The sequence below is a fragment of the Notothenia coriiceps genome, unplaced genomic scaffold (genome assembly GCF_000735185.1).
Source record: "Notothenia coriiceps isolate Sejong01 unplaced genomic scaffold, NC01 NC01_scaffold00008401, whole genome shotgun sequence".
Classification (NCBI taxonomy): Eukaryota; Metazoa; Chordata; class Actinopteri; order Perciformes; family Nototheniidae; genus Notothenia; species Notothenia coriiceps.
In genome coordinates, this window is record NW_011341102.1 from 1 (window position 1) to 20,266 (window position 20,266).

Here is a 20,266-nt window from a genome sequence, read left to right on the forward strand (position 1 = left end):
CTTCCGTTGGGTCGCTTGAAAACAAATATCGCAAATCGAATCGCGATATCTGTCTGAAAAATCTCAATTAGATTATTTCCCCAAATCGTGCAGCCCTATTAAACGGTGAGGATTAAAGAAAACGCTGTGAGCAGGAGAGGTTAGAAGCTATGGCTTATGATATGACCTCCCCTATTAGTGTCAAATATCAATACAAAAAACTATAGACTTGCGTTACAATGAAATCCATTAAATTCTAGATATTACTGCAATTAAAGTCCCTTTTAGTGTAAATAAAGCTATCAAGCAGTGAGCGTGTGATGTCCTGTTCAGATGATGTCAAATCCAACGGGATGCCATAAATATAGTACACAGAATCACACTACACACCTACGCAATGATTACATTCAGGCAGACTGTAGAATACAACCTCTTTGGACAATTTATATACTTATTGAAAACAAGCTACAAAATGTAATACTTTGGAAAATGCCTTTAAATATTTTGTAATACTTTTTAATAGCCTTCATTTTCGCTAAATTGATTTATCAACTTTTAATACTTTTTAAGACCCCGCGGAAACCCTGATTTTATGCACTATTACTGTACAGATGTACTTACCGAGCAGGGTGCTGGTGTGTCTAAAGGCTCTGACCTGCGAGTCGGACAGGCCGGTGAGCAGAGCCAGCAGGGAGGGGAACAGGTACTCGTCAAAAATAAGGCTGTTCCTACAGGAGCGCACCAGAACCCGAGTGAACTCGCACAGGCTGGCTTTGAAACGCCTCATCTCAGGGCCTGGAGTACACAGAGGGTAGTTCACTGAGTCCTGGAGGAAGACAGAAAAAACAGAAAGCGAAAATATCTTACACTTTTCTCACCATAGCTATTTGAGGCAGAGGTTTGCTATAAGGACAATTTAGTGGCAAACCGGAGTAATTAACTCATTAATGTGTCCATTTATCAGCATGAGATTTTAATTGGTGTGTTCAATCACACTGTACTCGTCCTTGGGATAACAATATCCTGGGATATAGAGGTTGTTGATTTCTCAGCAAATTGCAGTTGAGACTGGATGAGAAACATTGTGATGAACTAGATTTGAACCCGCAGGTCTGGGAGAATAACCTTTATCTTCTAGTAAGTACTGAAACAAATCTTAATTATCTTACCTCATTAAACTCTTTGGTTAGCATGCCGATGATCTCAGCGTTCTGCATGCTGTCAAACATCTCTCTGCTCACCACACCTGTACACAAGTATTCCACACAAGAGAGATAAACACATTAACATAGATAAAGGTAGCAATGAAATCATTCTGGTTCTCCTAAAAAATTAAATGGCATGACTTATTTTCAATTTATTTTACTCTCACAAAATATTGACATATTGCATTGTCAATGGACAGAGGATTAACACAGCACCTAGACATAGCATCGTTACCGCATTGGGAGATCGATAGTTGAGTGCTGATCATTGCCTGAGCTTAAAATTGGAAAGATAATCTCCTGAACTCTGACTACCACCCCCCCATCGCCTGGGCTCCCTCTTGACCTCTGACCTTTGCATCCGCAGGACTGAACAATGAAGTTGATGAGCACCAGCAGCCCAGCCTCTCGGCTCTGCTTGTAGCTGTCCAGCCACTCGTCCACCACCGTCTTCAGATTGACAAGGAGAAAGCAGCCAATGAGAACGCTGGGTTTAGATCAAAGGATGGATGAATCATATAACAATATATAATTCAATACAATTATGGATTTCAGCCTCTTCGTGACAATGGCCTTGTTTTTCTCAGTCACATATGTGGGTATAACCTAAAGTTCTCTCCACTTGTATTCGTGCTCATGTTTTTTGGCAACAATGACACCAATACAAATGAATGGACACTACCTAAGAAACTGCTGTAGGGCTTCAAATAACAATTATTTGTATTATTGAATAATCCACAGATTCTTTTTGGTAAATAAAATGTGAGAAATGTGTAAAAAATGTCCATCTCTAAGTCTAAGATGATTTGTTTAGAGGTCTTGTTTTGTCAGTCAAAAACCCAAATATATTAAGTGTAATATGTGTTTAAAAAAAGATAAAAGCTGGAAATCTACATATTTGAGAGGCGGAAAACAGTGGATTGGAAAATGTATTAGTTGACTACATTTTGCAACTCGAATCTGCTTTGAATACTGTCAGTATAATTCAAAAATATTTATAAAAATATATATAAAAAAGGAAGGGGGGAGGAGAATATTGACAAAAAGAACTGAGAAACCTTTCCGTAACAGACTATAATGTTGTGAAATGCAGACTTGCTGAATGTGTTGTCTTCACCTAGAAATACCATCTGCAGTGTGCTGCCTTTCTACACTGTAGTGACAGACTCTTTTTATTACTGCTCACCACTCTTTTTTGTCTTCCTATTGCTATGTGATCCTTTTTGTGTAGTCTTTAACCAGAAGAGACTGGGACCAGAACAACAAAGGTTGGGATGGACGCATGCTGTCAATCATTGACTACACATCCCAGTGAAAGCACTCCTTCCTCTTTGCGTATCAAAGCTAATTCTGTAGGGTCAGATCAGTCAGCCACTGACAGCAGATGAAAATCTCTGTCATTGTTGCTTTAAAGCCTTGTTTCTCTTCTCATTACACATGGCTCCTTCAGCACCTACATCCCTGCATGTGTTTATCTCTATAAACCCTTCCCCCTTTTGCTCTTCAGCTGAAGGTTTGCTCACCACCATGGCACTCTTTCCAGAGCGGACAGCATCATAGATATCCTTTGCACTAATTCCCTGGTTCCCCTGCTTGGATCTCCCTCGGGACTGCTGCAGCAGGGGGGGGGTTGGAGGGGTGGGGATGGAGCTGCTAGTGCTACTGAGGCTGGACCCCCTCAATGCAGCTCTATGCCTGGGTCTCTTGGGTGGCTTTAGATGAAAGAAAAGGGAGGGCAGCTCAGCAGAGGATTTGAGGTGAATTGATGTTGTCAACTGAATTAGTCGCAGCCATGGTAAGATAAGGTACAGGCTTACCACAGCTATTACAACTCTGGATAGGCTTTTTTTAAGAACGGAAAGATAATCGACAATGATGCAATTTAATTAATAACAAATGTATATTCGCCCTTATCTACTCCATTGTGAATAATGTAAACTATAGGTTTGTAAATGAGAGTAAAGTAGTTTGAGAGAGAACAACATAATTTACCTTTGGACCAGTCACTGCCTGTTTTTTCCGCTTTGTGGATTTTAATGTCGCCTCGTAGTCACTGCCAGAATCTGAGAAGTTGTCTATCTCGTCAAGACTAACAGACAAGAAAACAGAATGAATACATTCCTCCAGCATAAACAAATATTGAAGGTTAACAAAAATACAAAGCCGGACAGGCATTCGGATACACATGTTGATAATTTGAGCTCAGAAGTTTGTATTTGTTCTCCTTACATTACTGTAGCACTCTGCTTCTGTGGCCAACAGTAGAATAACTTAGGAGACTCCCAGTGTACCTCAATATGTTATCATCATTGTATTTACTCCATTTAACTGTGTTCCTTCAAACTACTTTTTCATAGTTTTATTCCAGCACTTTTAACTGGCTATTTGTTAGCTGTTATAGGTGCACACATATTGCTGGGGCAGTGAAAATGAACTAATATGTCAGGTCTGTGGATATTATCAATGAGGCAATTATAGATGACAAGCTTTATTATTGTATATAGAGGAAACATAATTGGATATATATACTTGAGTTGTGGCTGTGAAGCAGAAAATGTTGATTTTAACAACTCTTTATTCAATTATAGCAGATTGTTACTGTGCTGTTCATTTGTGTGCATTTTCTTATTAGAAATATATGTATGCAGGATAAATGATAAATATCCTAAATTAAATATCCAAAACTGATTAAGTTTGACTTAGTCACTAAAGTATTGAGTGGCCATTCAGGTGGCAAAAGGAACCATCTAGGCGTGTCTGTCTTTACCTTTCAAATGAGGAGTCTCCAGCTGCCATTTTCAGTGATTGGTATAGATCTACAGGTAGGTTGATCTTTGCAGTGACAGTTACTGTAGGGGAGAAGATAAGAAAGTGGTTACAAGACTAGTAAGCTAACTTTACTCCTTACCCAATAGATAATACCTAGCATTGGCTAAGCTAACGATGAACGTAGCATTAGCTAAGATGACATTAGCTAGTTAGTTAAAGGACTTGCAACCGCAATTCTAACTAGCTTAAATATATCTTTTGTCGACCGACATTAATTAAATTAGACAAAAATATACTGGCTAATGAAGGAAATGTCCGATTATTCTTTATGAGTTTCTAACGGACAAGACGCATTAGCAGACGATCCCTTAGCTTCAAAACAGAAAAGGTAAGCTTCCAAGACGTGTAGCCAGCTAGCTACTACAGCGACACATATTAATCGAATAATTACTTACTAGTTACGGCGTTTTAAGTAATGATTTTTTAAATAATTGATCAGTTTGTTCCAATCTTTGAGGATTTAGCGTGAATTATTCTGTCCTCAGTAGATTCAAGGGCGCGTAAAAGTACGCAAAATGATTATCTTTGCTGATTGGCCAGCGCCTCCTTAGATCTGAAGGTGATTGGTCCCTACAGAAGGTCACTGGATGATCATTGGTCACTCAAAACAAGTAGTTATTCTGCTTCGTAGACGGCAACACACCCGGCGGTAACGTAAATGTGACTATCTCCATGAAATTCATAAAAACTGAATTAATTTGAAAATGATATAATAAAATCAAACTATATATTTAATTATTGCTAAATAAGTATAATTATACGCATTTTACAATATAGGATGTAATTTGGCTTTACACTCTTAAAGGACATTTCTTTTACACGTTTCTTTATTTACTGTCTATATTCTTGCAGTCTGTCTGCTCTGTGTTTGTCTGTTGTCTGTCTGTCCAGTTTGTAGGACCCTGAGGTGTGTCTCAGCTGCTCGCCGCCCCTCCACCGCGGGCTCCTCAGTCCTCACCCTCTCTCCCCTGTTGGTCCTCCTATGCACGGCCCATTGTTCTGGGTTTGATAGGCTTAACCACCATGGTCAAACCAGCTGGAGTAACACACAACTTCTGGTACGAACCTTTAAAATAAAAATGCCTTTGCCTAAAATTGTTTTTTTTTGTAGAAAAAGCAGATACATTCGAAACTTCAAATACTGAAAATACTAACGAATATTATACTTTAAATTATTATTTCATTTCCCCCCCTGTTGAACTGTAAGACCAAATGTGCACTGGATAGTAGTGCTTTGTTGTGGGCTATATTGTCACCAAGCAACACCTATGTCAAACTGTTTACCATTAGGAGAAACCATTTCAATACCGTCTATTTACTGCATTTTTTAGAATTGCCATAGGCAAAACACTTTTATTATAGGCTCCTATACAAGAAAATTCAAACAAAAGACCAATTGTTGATATTTTAGAAAGTCTCTAGGAGGACAGTTAACAGAAAGCCAAACATTAACTTGGGCTATAGTGACTATTCTTGGTTATGGAGAGCCTTATCTTTACACAACTATAGTAGACTGTGGTCGCAATGTCCACCCCTAGCCTTACATTAGATTCTACAAAAATAAAAGTCTATTTGAACAGAATGTTGTGATTTTTGAGATTATATGTTGATAATCATGCAATGCAAAATCTATACAAAATTACATATTAGGAGGCTTTTTTCGGACTGCTCATTTATTTATTATGGCACCTTACTGTAATTCTCTTTATTTTTAATTACATTTCACCAAATGTATATGTCATTTATAAAAAACAACAACTCTTAAACATGTTTTTATATTTCTTTTAAATACATGTCTTTTATATAATATACATGTTATGATGTTTTTTTATGGCATAAAAAAAAACCTTGTAAAAAACATTAAAATAGCTTTATTTTGAAAACAGGCCCTTTTCCGGTATCGTGCTGCCAGCCCTGCCCTCTTGACAGAGTGAGTGAGCTGGATGAGTCTGAGCGACGGGAGTGCCCCATTCACACTCCCTTTACATTTACGTACAACAGAGGATCTCCCAGGAAGGACTGTAAATTAACTGGACACGGTGCATGGAGACATATGTGTGATGTAAAAATCAGCCCGGATGCATCTGTTCATTGCACTTATCGGGGAAAACTATGACTCTTTTAAACGACTGAGGATTTGGGATACCGTTTTTACTTTTGCGTGCATCCAAACCGCCCATTCATTCTTTTTTAAAAGGTGCTGCACCCGTCTGGTTTTATTTAAAGCCGCCCTCTCCCCTGCTGTCTTTTTCTACGTCCTGTGGTGAAGATGGATACCCGCTCTTCTTCCTCCAGGTACCCGCTTCTGGTGCTTCTGTGTGCGGTGTGTTCGCTGTCGGGGAGCCGGAGTCCCGTGGCTTCTGCCGGGAGGAGCTGCGCCGACACCCGGCAGGTGTACGCGGAGAAGGGCTACAGCACAGGCACCGCTCCGGTGACTCAAATCTCCGGTAAGACTGCATCTACCCTGCAGTGGGATGAACCACACACTTTTTAGAGAAGAGGCTCATGCAGAACCGTCCCATGATCCATAAGAAAATAAGTGACTAATTCAAGTTTTGATTCAAATGTAAGATACATGTCGCAGCAAAATGCTCTTGTTTGTCATGACATGCATACAAACACCATTATGCACATCGAGGTCATATGAACTCGCTGCTCACCACCACAAATTATTTATCATGGGAACATCATAGCAAAAAACTAGGTTATCTTTAAATAAAATACCTAAAGTCACGATAGAAAAGTAATATCTAAAAGTACAAGGTTGCACACAACTCACTTATATCCACCAGAGACATAATGTGGGAATATCAATGGTGAGGTTTCCTCCAGAGAAACAATACCGGGTGGTTTAAAACAAATTACACCCCCCCCCTCCTCCTCCTCCTCCCCCTGGTGCTGTTTAAATAGGATGATTAAGGGGATGAGCAATTTGCCAACACCGGTGCAACAAAGAACCTCGCCCCTAATTAGTCTTTGCCTACTGGGCCAATGTTAAATCCCTGCATATACCCATAGGCTCTGTGTACTGGAGATAATCTTATCTGCTAAATTGAACCATATCACATGGATTAATATCTGTGGGTTTTGGATAATTTAAAGTTTTGGTTAGAGGCAGGGATACAGGAAAGATGGGAAGTAAGGGAACATTTGGTTAAATATTGATGTCTGACCAAGTGAGGGATCAAATGTTGGAGAACATGAGTGGCTAAATATGTGTCAGGAAGTTCAGCCTTGCATTTAAATCAGTGAGAGAATAACATTGTGTGTGTGTTTAACCCTTAGACAGACTTGGACCTTTCCCTAAATAAATTGTTAAATGTTTGAGTAATTGTAGTGTGTGGATCTCTGGTGTGTGAGGATTTATTTTGTAGCAATTTATCTGTGTGTGTGTGAGAGTCAGTGAGACAACTGCAATATTGATTGAGTGTGTGAGTGTGTGTGTTATCTCTGCCTGAGTCTTGGCTCCCTGTCCCGTGGGCCAGGGGAGCAGATGGCCGGGAGAGCGAAGGAGGAAGAGAAGCAGTTTAGAAATGGAAATAGAGGGATGAGAGAGGGGCTAATAGTGAGACACACAGAGAGAACAAAAGAGGCAGAGGGGGACATCAGCGAGGGTGGAGTTGGGAGACTTTCCCCTGTATTAACAGCAGCAATATTCATGTTAGATGTTAAATTATACAGACAAAGAATTCAAACCATTTCCACATTCAGAGCGCTGTTTTTTTTTGTTGTCTGTCTGTCTCCCCTGCTTTTCGTTTGCATATCATTACCTCTGACATATCAAAGAGCCAACCTGAGTTGACAAAGAAAGACAGATTGAAGCTGAATAATTCATGCAGGGAAATTAAAATTATCTATCACATCCTTATCTTTGATAGGATTTCCCCTCGGTAACTGAACAGACTGATGATTGGAGGAATTTGGTTTTCCATTAAAACATCTGCTTTAACCTGATAAAAGATACTGATGTCATTGAAAAAGGGGCTTTGTTTTCATTAAAATGTGAATTATGATTTTTTTTTAATAGAAGCTTTTAGCCATAAATGCAACCCAAAGTGCGTTACAGAAACACAACAATAGAATATCTTGTGTTTAAGCCAAATACATTTTCTCCACTTATGTTCTGACCTTCTTCCCTGGCCTTGTGTAGGTGAGCACCTGCGGCTCTGTCCTCAAGACTACACCTGCTGCTCCAGTCAGATGGAGGAAACGCTGGCCCTGCAGAGCGAGAGGGATTTCTTAAAAGCCGTCGAGGAGAACAGCCAGTTCCTTTTGACTACTTTTACCCAGAGACACCGCAGGTTTGACGGTGAGAGGCTGACTCAGAAGCAGTTATTCTTTATGGTCATATTATCTGTTTTTAAATGTAGTCTAAGTCTTCTGTCCTCACATCACCCTCCTCTACCGAGTTAATGGAGTGCAGAGATTAAAAAGGTATTAAGGATATTCAACTGCACAGTTCCTCTCAGATGATTGGATTCTGAGTCTCAAAAGAAATTGACTTTGGAATCTAAAAGCAGCGATGCATGAATATTGCAATGTTCCTGCATAGCATGCATGGTTCTTATTCATGTTTAACCGACACACAGTAACTGCTGAAATCAAAGTAACTTCAGAAACTTTAGCATTGAACTCTCATAAAGTTGAGGGACTCACAAGAGACAGGATATACAAATGATTGAATCATGATTAGTAGCAACGGTTGGGATATCCTGACAGTTAGTCCCTAGTATGGGTTAAGATCCAGAAAAGTAGATCCTCAATTCCCATAATGCAACACAACTTTGATTAGATTCCTTTTTGCCTGGTAAATGGTAAATACACCACTAAACAAATGTACAGCTCCAGTTTGTAACAAATGATTATACTTTTTGCGGTAGCCAACCTTAGCGGAGGTAACCCTGATGGCATCACTAAGACACCAGCATGTTTTCTTTTCAGATGTTTGAGCGCTGCCTCTGGAGCCACAGAAAACCTCTTAAACAAAACCTAACCGTAGCTGAAAACTGAACTTAAACATATATACAAATTGGTCAAGTTTCCCTGTCAACAAATGGTGGCTGGAGGGAAATCTACCCAGACAGCTTTAGTGGATGTATTTCAGAGAATTCAGCCCACGTTGTCTCAATCTCTGTATGTATGGCTGCAGGTTAGTTGCAGACCCCAGCACAGAGCTGAATTTACTCGTTCTCCTCCTACCTCCGGTGGACTGCTATCACCTTTTTTTTCTCTCCTCATCCTTTTATATAATGTACATGGTGAATCATTTAAAGAAGCTGTAGCAGTGGGAGACTGCATATGAGTTCTAAATAGAGTACACGTTGTTATTCTCATTTAACAGCGTGCAGGATCTGATGTAACTGTCCCTATGAGCTGTTAATCGTGCGCCCACGTACCTAGAAACCTGGCTAAGACATCGGAAGAGAATCAAATGGATGATAAATTAATATCTAATCTGCTTTTCCTGTCTGTCTGTAGAGTTCTTCAGAGAGCTCATCGAGTTGTCAGAGAAGTCGATGAACCAGATGTTTACCAAGACCTACGGACGGCTCTTCACCCAGAACGCACACGTGTTCCAGGAGCTGTTTGTGGAGCTGCGCAGATATTATTCTGGTTAGTTTAGTCAGATAATTCAACTAACTGAGATGATTGACAGGGCTGCTTTCAGCCTCTCACAAATGTAGATTTCCTGATTTTCTGTTTTACATCACATTGATCTGGATATCTTTGGGTTTAAAACTAGTAAAATAAAACTTGTCAAGACATCACCTTGGAAACTGGGATGTTTTAAATAGTTTGATCACTTTACCTTAGTTTATTGTTATGTATTGAAATGATCTAATGGTATATGCTAAATAAATCCCAGTGGGTTTGATTTTGCCATATAAAACGGTGAAATCATGGACATCCTGTTGGTCTAAGATGCATACCATGGAATGCAAACGTCAATTCAAGTCCTGACTTAGTTGGCATGCCCCTCCATCCATGCTCTCTTATTCTCTCATTCCCAACTTTCAAACTAAATGGCAAAAAAAATATTTTCCAAATGAAATGAACACTAGAAGTCAAAAGAAAGCCTGAATTGACAACAAAAAATACCCTTCAAGAGACAATTATTTAGACAAATAACCTTACTCCTACCTCACCACCATACAAATGAATCAATACAGAGAAGTGTTTGGCTGGTCTGGTTCAAATGGTAATCTGGTAAAGAGCTGTCATGATTCTATGTTGCAGTCACAGTTTAGTCTTGTTTTAGCAGTCGACATCCTTTCCGAGGTAAATCCACAGCCGCTTTCATAAAAAGGAAGCATTGCCTTTTGAGGAGAATTGGGATGGCAAGAGTAATTGGAGAAAAATTAAAGAGAGAATTGGATTTCCACAGAAGACAGTTTCTATTTTTGTTCCGGATCGCTCCGTTTTGGCAGGACAGAGGCTTGCTGGCGAGTCTGTCTGCAGGCTGTTGCTGCTTAGTCAACCTGTCTTTGTCTGCCAAACAACATGTATGGCTTATTTAAGGCCGCATTGTAGACAACACATTGGAGAGTCACATGTCAGTCTGCCAGTTGGCTACCGACGGAGAATGACAAGCACCCATACACATTTAAGGTCATGAGGAAAACCTGAGCACATCACATATAAGTCTAGGGTTGAACAGACAATATTCATTGAAGAAAGGTTTGTCACTTCTTCACTTTTATGTAGTCTGTTAAGAAAAATGTGCCAATATACTTTTACTTTATTTGTTTACAATATCCTGTAGCTGCTTGCACCAACCAGAGTTGTATTACTGAGCACAATATACACTTGTTGAGAAAGAGATACTTTCCCCACATTTAAATACTTCCTACAAATTTGAAGGACTGGACCTTGGACCACTAAATGTGGTTAGCCCTGTTAGTTAATTTCATCTAAGCCTTTTCCAAACCATTGAAGTTTACTTGGCTATCTTTATAACCATCAAAGTTCTCCAAACACGAGTACAGTGTGTGTAGTCAACATTTACACTGTATAACAAAAGTCAGGTGCATTTTTCTGAATGTTGTATGTATTTTCTGTTGGGTTTAATTCAGTGTGTTTGGAGCTTCAGATGAAAATCCCAATTTAAAGCTCTGGAACAGCATACATCAACTCTGCTGACGGGTGTTTTTGTGCACACAGGGGGCAGTGTCAGCCTGTCAGAGGTGCTCGCAGACTTTTGGTCCAGGCTGGTAGAGCGGGTCTTCTCTCTGGTCAACCCCCAGTATCAGTTCAGTGAGGACTACCTGGAGTGTGTCAGTAAACACGCCGAACAGCTGCAGCCGTTTGGGGATGTGCCCCGCAGACTACGCGTACAAGTATGTGATAAAACACGTTAAGAAGGCTTTGATACTGCAGAACTGCATTCACAGTTATGCAGATTTACTATGACCAAATGACTTACATTATTGTGCTCTCTTTCCTTGTGAAATCAGGTGATGAGGGCTTTTATCGCAGCCCGAGCTTTATCTCAGGGCTTGGCTACTGGTCGGGATATCGTTAACAAAGCAACAAAGGTGAGTTGTTATTTGTACTGAGATGTTCTTGTACCGTTGTCTAATCTGCAAAATAAAGTTTGAGAAAACCTCATCATCAAGAATCCTAAAGCTTGAAGTTTCAGTTTATTTGTTAAAAGTTGCACTCCATTATATTAGAAAAGGTGTCGAGCGATGCAACTTCAAATATCTGTAGTTTATGTGTCAAACATATTCCACGTTTATTTTTTATTTCTATAAGATGCCAGGAAGTTCTGAAATGTGGGATGACCTTTAAAAAGTTGGACTCCAATATATTAGAAAAGGTCTGATGCAACTTAAAACAGTTTTCATCTGTTGAGTTCTAATGGCAATGTATCCCCTCTGCGTACCCTAGGAGAGAGTAGTAAGAGGAGAGGTGAAAACCAGGATGATTAAGAATAAACCAAAGCGCCATATGAATAATTCCCTATCAGATACAACGAGTGGCAGAACATTATAAATGGTGTCTTTAATAATGTTAATGTTATTCTTCTTGTCCTTCACCGTCTGACCCTCTGCTTTGTGTGTTTTTAGTTGACAGCAGAATCAGAGTGTGTGCGTGGTCTGATGCGTCAGTGGTACTGCCCTCTGTGTCGGGGCACGCCCTCAGTGAGACCCTGCCACTCCCTGTGCCTTAACGTGATGAAGGGCTGCTTAGCCAATCAGGGCGACCTGGAAACCGAATGGAACAATTACATAGGTGGGTGGTAGGGAAAACAACAAAAACTCGAAGTAGCTTTAGGGTCAGGTGCATTGAGACAAATCATTCATATCTCAAAGAGCAACAATACCTTCAGTTTTAATTAGATAAGGTCGTAAAGGAAAAAAACTGCTCTGCTCCAGATGAAATTTGAAAAGCCTTTTCAATTATTAGAATTATTCAATTGTGAATAGCTAAAAGGAGACACCTCTTATTGCCCTCTGTCACTCATTTAATTTCACTTCCTCTCTCCCCATAATGAATTCCTCCTCCATTAATCATTCATGCTTCTCTGCTCCTTCACAATTGATCTGTCTTCCTATGTTTCCCTTCCCCTTTCATCAAACCCATATGTCCCTTCCCCTTTCCCCCCTATTCATGTGCAGTGCTTCCTCTCACCTTTCATCACTCAATCCCTGTGCAATGCACCCGGACCCATTTCACCCCCATGTACCCTTTTTATCCCTCCATTATTCTTCACACTTCTCTTCATATTATGTTGGCGTGCTTCCCAATCTTCCAATCCTGTAACCTCATACACAGATGAAAATCTTTGAAGTTGGTTCAACATGAGTTTCAAGACACAGGAAACCGGCTTGATGTTTATCAGGGTTACGAATAGGCTCATCAACCAAGTTCTTTCTTTGTATTTAACCCCAGACAATCAGAACTTCAGTGACTATAGTATAACTTTATTACCTTTGCATTTTTTGTATTTCCTCTATCAGATGCTCTGTACCAGGTTTCAGAGAAGCTGGAGGGCCCGTTTAACATGGAGCTTGCCGCCGATTCCATCTCTGTGAAAGTGTCGGAGGCCATCATGCACATGCAGGAAAACAGCGTCACCATCTCCACGAAGGCAAGGAAGAGAGCCCAATGCCAACCATTCCCCTACAAATAGGGAATTCAATGGATGTATTTCTTTTAAATGGTTTCCGATTTTGCAGACTAGCTTTTCTTTTAGTATTTATCAAACTTTTGTAAGTGCATAAAGATCCTTTTTTACCTTCTTTAAAAATAAATCTGAATCTTTCTACTGTGACAGCATGCGGTAAACCTGATAGGAATTATTCACAGGGAGCATGGCCGCCTCACAGTATGATTAAAACATGGCAGACATCCCAGCAGCTTATCCACCAGAGAGACACCCACATCTCGTTACAACCAGAAAATCCTGGTTTGTGTTAGCGGCGCTTCAGGAGAGGCAGCTCTTTCCTTTACAGCTCAGCTTTGTGTGATGCTGCCTTGAAGTCATTTGGTGTAATTCTAGAGGTCATGGACGACTTTTTCTGTTTACCTGCAGCACCTTCGGGCGTAAAAAATAGAGCGGTTAAGATTTCATTGGAATTCTCGCCAAAATCGCAATACTAACTCGTCCAAATTTCATGAAGCTCAATATTTAAAAAAAAAGATAAATAAAGTTTTTAAGTAAAATGGAATTAGGTTATTCTGTGAACATACGATAATGATGCAACAATTATCCTTAACGCCACAATAGAGGGTCATGCTGCAATTATAATACTAAAATAATTGCAGATATTTGTTTCTTGATCACTTTCACGTGTTTTTGGCAGGTTATTTTTACACTTTTCTTAGAGATTTTGAAAGTAAAGAAATGACCTTAAATTAAAACAGAGATAGAATGCCATGCAACAAAGGACGCCTTAACTCCTAAAACATGGGATGCCACAAAGTATCACCAAATAAAGTCGAAGGTTAAAAGGATGCAGGTTGAAGGATAGTCAATGCAATAAAAGAGTTATTTAACTATATCCTATAGACTGGAGAAGATATGTTCAAGATTATCCCAGAGATTCCTCAAAGCCTGTTGTGATGATGATGATGATGATGATGGTATATTACAATTGTTATAATACTTTTTATACAGCGGTTTCAACTGTATTGATTTGTTGTTGTTTACCTCAGGTGTTTCAAGGTTGTGGAAGCCCCCGTCCAGCTCCAGGACGGTCCAAACGCTCCCCTAAAGTGTCAGGAGGAAACAAGAGGCCCTTCCGCACCTACTCTCCCGAGGAGAAACCCACCACGGCTGCAGGCACCAACCTGGACCGACTGGTGAGAAACAAGCATACTGTAGCTACTCATTCGGTCAGATGTGTTTACTAGTTTACTATACTGACATTGAGACACCTTTAAAACTGCATGAATGGCTCTTTTGGTCAGCACAACACGCTACAAAGAAAAAACGTTAATCTCTTTGTGGCAAAAAGGGCGTATTAAATATCCAGCAAAGAAACTAACATAAGCATTCATTTGAAATGTGGTACCTGGCCTGTTTACCAATGTAAGACAAGCATAAGTGCGTAGTTTCTTTCTTTTTTTAGGTCTGTAATAGACTCAAAATTATGGAATTATTGGTCTCTTTAGCGGCTAAATGCATAAATAAATGTCAGCCATCATTCAATGCATTTTAGTTGCATGCAAGGAAACCAAAACAATGAGCTAAAAGATGAAAAACTGCATGGACCTCAGATTAAATCACTACGAGTGACTGAGTTCACAATATTGCGGTTTTCGAGACTCAAAAATGTTTTGGTGCAGGTCATATTTTTGTGTTGAGTGTGATTTCAGTACATGCTTTTGAAACTGTAATAAAGACGAAAAGGCAACATGTTTGCACTGAGCATGAGTCAGGGTTCAGACATAGCAACGGAGGAAGAAGAAAAGGCATTAGAGGACAAACTGGTGATATAGCCAGGTGCGAAAAACTAATAATAAAGAGTGCAGCGGTCAGAGGCCAGACAGTGCTCCTGTGACTGCTGAGTAGTATTGAAAGATAGAAGTGCAGGAAAATAATTGGAACCAAGAGCAGAGGAGGGAGAAGGAGGATGATAGGTATTCATATCTATTTATAAAACATAAAAAGAGATGTGGTCTGAGAAGTAACCCTGAAGCAGTGTCAAGTCAGTTTATGACTTTGGCCAGCGTCAGCACCGAAGCCTCAATATGTTTCCCCCGGCCAGCCATACCAAACAAGGATACTTTTGACCAGGTCTTAGTCATAACCGATTTCTTTCCGCCTCCGTTCAGGTTACCGAGCTGAAGGAAAGACTGCGGCCTATGCGTGGCTTCTGGGTGTCCCTCCCACACACCATCTGTAACGATGAGAGGATAGCTGCCGACGTCACCAATGAGGACCGCTGCTGGAACGGGCAGACCCGGGGGAGGTGAGCGAGATGAGAGTGGAGGGTTGGGTTTGGTAGAGGTGTAGGAGGAGGAGTGAGTGATGGTGCAGAGGTGGAACGGGTGCAACAGATAGCATTTAGTTAATTTAATTTGACCACCACCAGTCACATACATGCTCTCTGTGTGGGGCTGGTTTATTTTATGTTCAAAGAGACAGCCTAACACAGACATGTATTTCATATCACACAAAAAAACAAGTAGAATGAAAATGTGGAATAGCTTGTCCTGTTTATATTGAAAAATCAAAAGACAGTCCAAAAGAAAAGGGACATGGCTTCGAACAAGAGTAACTAGTTAGCAGATCTGTAAGGCTCTTGTTAAACACAGCAGGTAAAGGTATAACATATAACAATGTACTGTTATATATCATTTGTGACTTAATACTGACTGAAGTTCACATCAAGGCCAGCTGTGTCATTCAAAACATGGAATTTTGTAAAGTTACACATGGCAGTTTTTAAATGAGTCTGGGTCACATTGCTGCAATTTAATAAAAAAAGTGGGTTGCTCCCCGTCGGGAACAAAGCCAGTTATTGTAGTGAACATAGTTATTGTAAAAATACACAATGTTCACATGTGGTGTTATGCTCATTCATTTTGTGTTACAGACTGTTTCCTATCAACACAAACTGTGTGAAATTGCACAGCATTGCTTTAAAAAGATCTGTGCTTGTGTGCATTCATGATGTCTGAGTTTTGGTCCATGAACCTGTGTGTGTGTGTGTGTGTGCTCAGGTACCTGCCGGATGTGATGGGCGACGGGCTGGCCAGCCAGATCAATAACCCCGAGGTGGAAGTAGACATTTCTCGGCCGGATGTGAGGACCAGGCAGCTGATCATGGAGCTGAGGGTCGTGACCAACAAACTGAAAAACGCTCAGACCGGACAGGACATGGACTTCATGGACAGTCAGTGTTCAAATATCTGTATAACCTAAAGGAGTATGTGATGCATTGCCTGTATGTAGTGGTGAAATGCAACTAGATACATTTACTAGAGTATTTGTTCTTTATTTGAATCTTTTCCTTTGACAGCTATTTTTCAGGGAAATATGTTGAACTTTTTATTTTATTACAATGATCTGACCTATAAGGGGTCAAATATTGAATTACAGGCAAACATATGAACATTTAAGTATATTTTTTAATATAATAACTATCCAACACTGAAGGACAATTGGTCAATTACAAAAAGGAACTTGTTTAACAAAACAAAGGTCAATTTAGGTTATGAAAACTTTTTTCCAAAACAAGCGATACAATTTATAGTCTTAATTCTCTTTTTCCTTGTTCCAGGTGAGGAGGGCAGTGGCTCAGGAGGTGGAGATGAGGGGGAAAGGTACAATGATGATTGGCCCGGCCATGGGCCTTACTCCCCGCCCTACAACAAACCCCCTCGCAGCCCCGCTTCAAACCCTGCAAAGCCACCTCGCGTTCGTGAAAGAAACGGATCCAAATGGAACAAAAACAACGGCCAAGGTCGGATCAAATCAGCAACAAGAAAGCTGTCTTTCTCCCCGGTTCCTTTGTTGTTGCCTTTCATGGTCACTGTTGCCCCCATGTGGAGATAGCTGGTGAATACAGTCTGTAGGTGGAGGTTTAATGTCACACTGGAGTCTAAAGCACATTATGAAGAAAGAAGTCATTCCATTTTGTAAAATCAGCAGGAAAAAATAGACACAATCAGGCTAATTTAGCAATAATTAAAAACCTTTAAACAGCACATCATAAATAGGTTAAAGTGAATATCATTCCTACTGCCCAAGCTACAAAAGAGGTATAACAAGGCATTGATTCATATGAACAAAACATTAGAAGTACTGCCATTTTCTTTTGCCATTCGTTTGACCTATTGGAGTGTTGATGCTGAATGTATTGCTGGAGCATATATACGTCTGAGAGGGAAACAAAAAGTACAAAAAGCAGGAATTGAATTAGCTCATGTTCTCATGGTTTGGTGGTCTTTTAGATGGAGATAATCACCATATTATTTCAGTTAGCAGGCTTGTGGTTTATTGCTGCTTTCTCATGAAACTAAGTTAATTAGTTTAATCGATCTTGGTTTCAGTGCGGTTGTGGTTCATTTTAATCTTGTGGAAGTAGTAGGATTTAATTTACTTACTTAATTAAACCTCCGTATTTTGGCTTGGAGATCAAAAAAGAAAGTCAATAGTGTGACTCTTGAAACCAAACAACATTTATTTTGAATGTACCGAAAAGCTCAAATTCCTTTTGGGGTTACTTGTGACAACAAGGGGTTAACTAATGTATAATATTGATGTTTTTAATTTATTTGTAATATAATATTTCATTGTTCTTATTGTTATGATTTTGGAAAGGGTTGAGTGTTATCTTTTAGAAAAAGTGTCAGCCTTTTTACTCTGGTATGATGAAAAAGGATAAAACAAGTTGTATTTATTGCTCATTTCCGTAAACCAATCATTATGAAATATTGTTATTGAACCAATAACAACCAAACACTTAATTAGCCTATTATACAATATTTGGTCAAAAAACATTGATTATTTTCAGCCAGGGATTAAGGAGAAGTGTGTGTGTGAATGTGTGTGTGTGTTTGTAGGATGGTTTTATATTGTCTGTTGTATGTTCTGGTTTCACTGTTCAGGGGTCATGTTGAGAAGATGTTTGGATGTTTTTTAATGCCGTGCTTTTTTACCCTTTTTTCTTAAAATCAACAAAATATGATGAAAACAGTGAGCTAGTGTAAACTTGGACCAAATGTTGACAGAAAGACAAATGCTGTAGAGCACCGAGTGGCTATTAATTATCATGCGCTGATTGTTGTTTGATGAAGATGAAATCAAAGAATAATCAAGGAGGGAAACATGGACAGTGCGCAGGACTAGATCAAATTAAAAGATTTTTGACTTAGGCTACTCTAGTTTTAATGAGTTAGATGAAAAGAGGATAAATGGCCCTCATTTTTGTATGGTGACGCTGCAGCCAGTTAGCTTAGCATAAACATTGTTACAGCACGTAAAACCCACCAAACTGCAAATTCACGTTTTGATACCTAGGTTTTTATATAAGTTAACCAAACAACATTTGTGAGCCTGAGAGGTGTTTGTTTACCCTGGAAAATAATGATTATATTTACTATCTCGCCTTTTTTTTTATGTTTTATGCTAAGCTAACTAGCTGCTTGCACCATTTCCAACTTTTAGCAAGAAAGCAATTTTTTTCAAAATGGTTAACCACTTCTTTAAAGATATTGAAATCCTGATAGGATTACAAAAAATGGCAGAGATAAGGATGGCAGATTTTAAAATAATGTAGGCTATAGATAATGTGAAAATAAACGTTTCTGTTGAATGATGAAATTCACAAATGTCCTGTTGAAAAAGAGGAGGGTTTAATTCTCATATTTGGCTAAGAACATTCACATTTGACTCCTAATCACTAGCAATCTAATTGTTACGTTTAATGTGAAATGTAAGGAATCAAACCCTTCAAAGTCTGTTTGACCTTATTCACAACTTCACTACAAACACAGTATTATGTGGCACAACTACAAATGAAAACACAGTATTTCACAAGCAACAGTATTGTAATCGATTGTACTTTGAATTATCAGCAGTCAAAAAAGGATGTGGCTGCAATATTTCCCTTGAATTTCAGGTAAATTGTTCTTTATTACGACCACTCATCCATCCCAACCACTGGCACATTCCTTCATGGTGAAAGTAAAGCACAACTTTTTTCATGTTGTAACAGTTTGTTGGTATCGAACAAGTGATATTTTCTGATCCATTAAAAATATCCTCAAGAAAAGAGTGTTATTTTTTTCTTATTTCATTTTAAGAAAGCAGTAAAACATGAAACAAATGTTAAAGAAAAGTTCTGCCTCAAAAATATATCACAAAAAAATCATGTACGTAATTAGATGTTATGGGTTGGATACTCTTAACATCAAGTGTTCATGGTTATTTGTGTCTCATAGCACTGAAGCTTCAGGGTTTAAGGGGAGCGTTCTCTGTGTTTGGGTCTTTTTCATGCAAGGGCTTCTTGTTGTGAGCTCATGTATCCACGCTGACAAAAACAGATAATATAGGAGAGTCAAAACAACATTCACAGACCACATTTTACTCAGGCACTATATGAAAAAGGTAGTATAAAGTGAATACAATCATAAAGCATAAGTGCAAATCACTTAATGCAACATATTAAACCTCAATGTAAATAATAGCAGGCATTTCATGTATTTCACAACTTTTTAATTGAGATTATTCACATTATAGAATATCAACTATTCTAGATTAAATGCAATTTAATATCTCCCAAAGGTAAACATACTCCAGTTACTTTAAACTTTGAAGACATTTAAGTAAGTACTTTTACACAGTTTAGTGTTTAATTTAAGACTGGTGTATCATTCCTTTGATGTTTTTAGACAATGCATTAAAACATCTTAATCGTAGACAGTAAATATTTAGCATGGAGGCAGAAATAATAAAATCATTATTGAATAGTGAGCTTATTTAAGAGGACAATCATTTGAATTTCTTGGATAACATACATGCAATTGCATTATTATCTTCATTGAGTTAGTTCACCAAAGCTAAAAAAAAACACTATTATACATTTGATTTTGATTACCTTCCATAATAAGAAGACAAGAACTGCCAACAACAGGAGAAATGCAATGAGCGTCAAGAAGATTATCCACCAGGCAACTTTGGATAAATGTTTTCTCTCGATAAACACTGTAAGTTTAACCTGCGGATATAGAGATTTTACTTAAATCAGTTCCATGTTGTGATTGTACTGCAAAATCAAAAATGCTTTTCCAAGCCC

General features: G+C 39.0%; 2 protein-coding genes across 3 annotated transcripts; one reads left to right on the plus strand and one right to left on the minus strand.

The window, feature by feature from the left end:
- Window positions 1–600: 600 nt before the first annotated feature.
- On the minus strand, window positions 601–4,482 carry LOC104944564 (cohesin subunit SA-1-like; the record flags this gene model as incomplete). Its single annotated transcript, XM_010770115.1, has 7 exons — window positions 4,409–4,482; window positions 3,952–4,033; window positions 3,177–3,273; window positions 2,708–2,896; window positions 1,538–1,634; window positions 1,149–1,225; window positions 601–805 (listed from the first exon to the last, which is right to left on the minus strand). Coding segments are annotated over exons 2-7 (694 nt in total), but the record flags the coding sequence as incomplete, so codon positions are not given.
- A 508-nt stretch (window positions 4,483–4,990) lies between these two features.
- Window positions 4,991–19,156, plus strand: LOC104944563 (glypican-6-like). Of its 2 annotated transcripts, none has more exons than XM_010770113.1 (12): window positions 4,991–5,071; window positions 6,309–6,460; window positions 8,164–8,322; window positions 9,492–9,626; window positions 11,175–11,350; window positions 11,468–11,548; window positions 12,083–12,248; window positions 12,977–13,107; window positions 14,175–14,321; window positions 15,297–15,433; window positions 16,188–16,360; window positions 16,748–19,156. In XM_010770113.1, the coding sequence occupies exons 1-12, from the start codon at window positions 5,037–5,039 to the stop codon at window positions 17,020–17,022; spliced, it is 1,767 nt and encodes a 588-aa protein (XP_010768415.1). In that variant the 5' UTR covers window positions 4,991–5,036; the 3' UTR covers window positions 17,023–19,156. The 2 variants fall into 2 exon arrangements, with proteins under 2 accessions (XP_010768415.1, XP_010768414.1); XM_010770112.1 differs by lacking the exon at window positions 4,991–5,071 and adding an exon at window positions 5,949–6,210.
- Window positions 19,157–20,266: the final 1,110 nt, after the last annotated feature.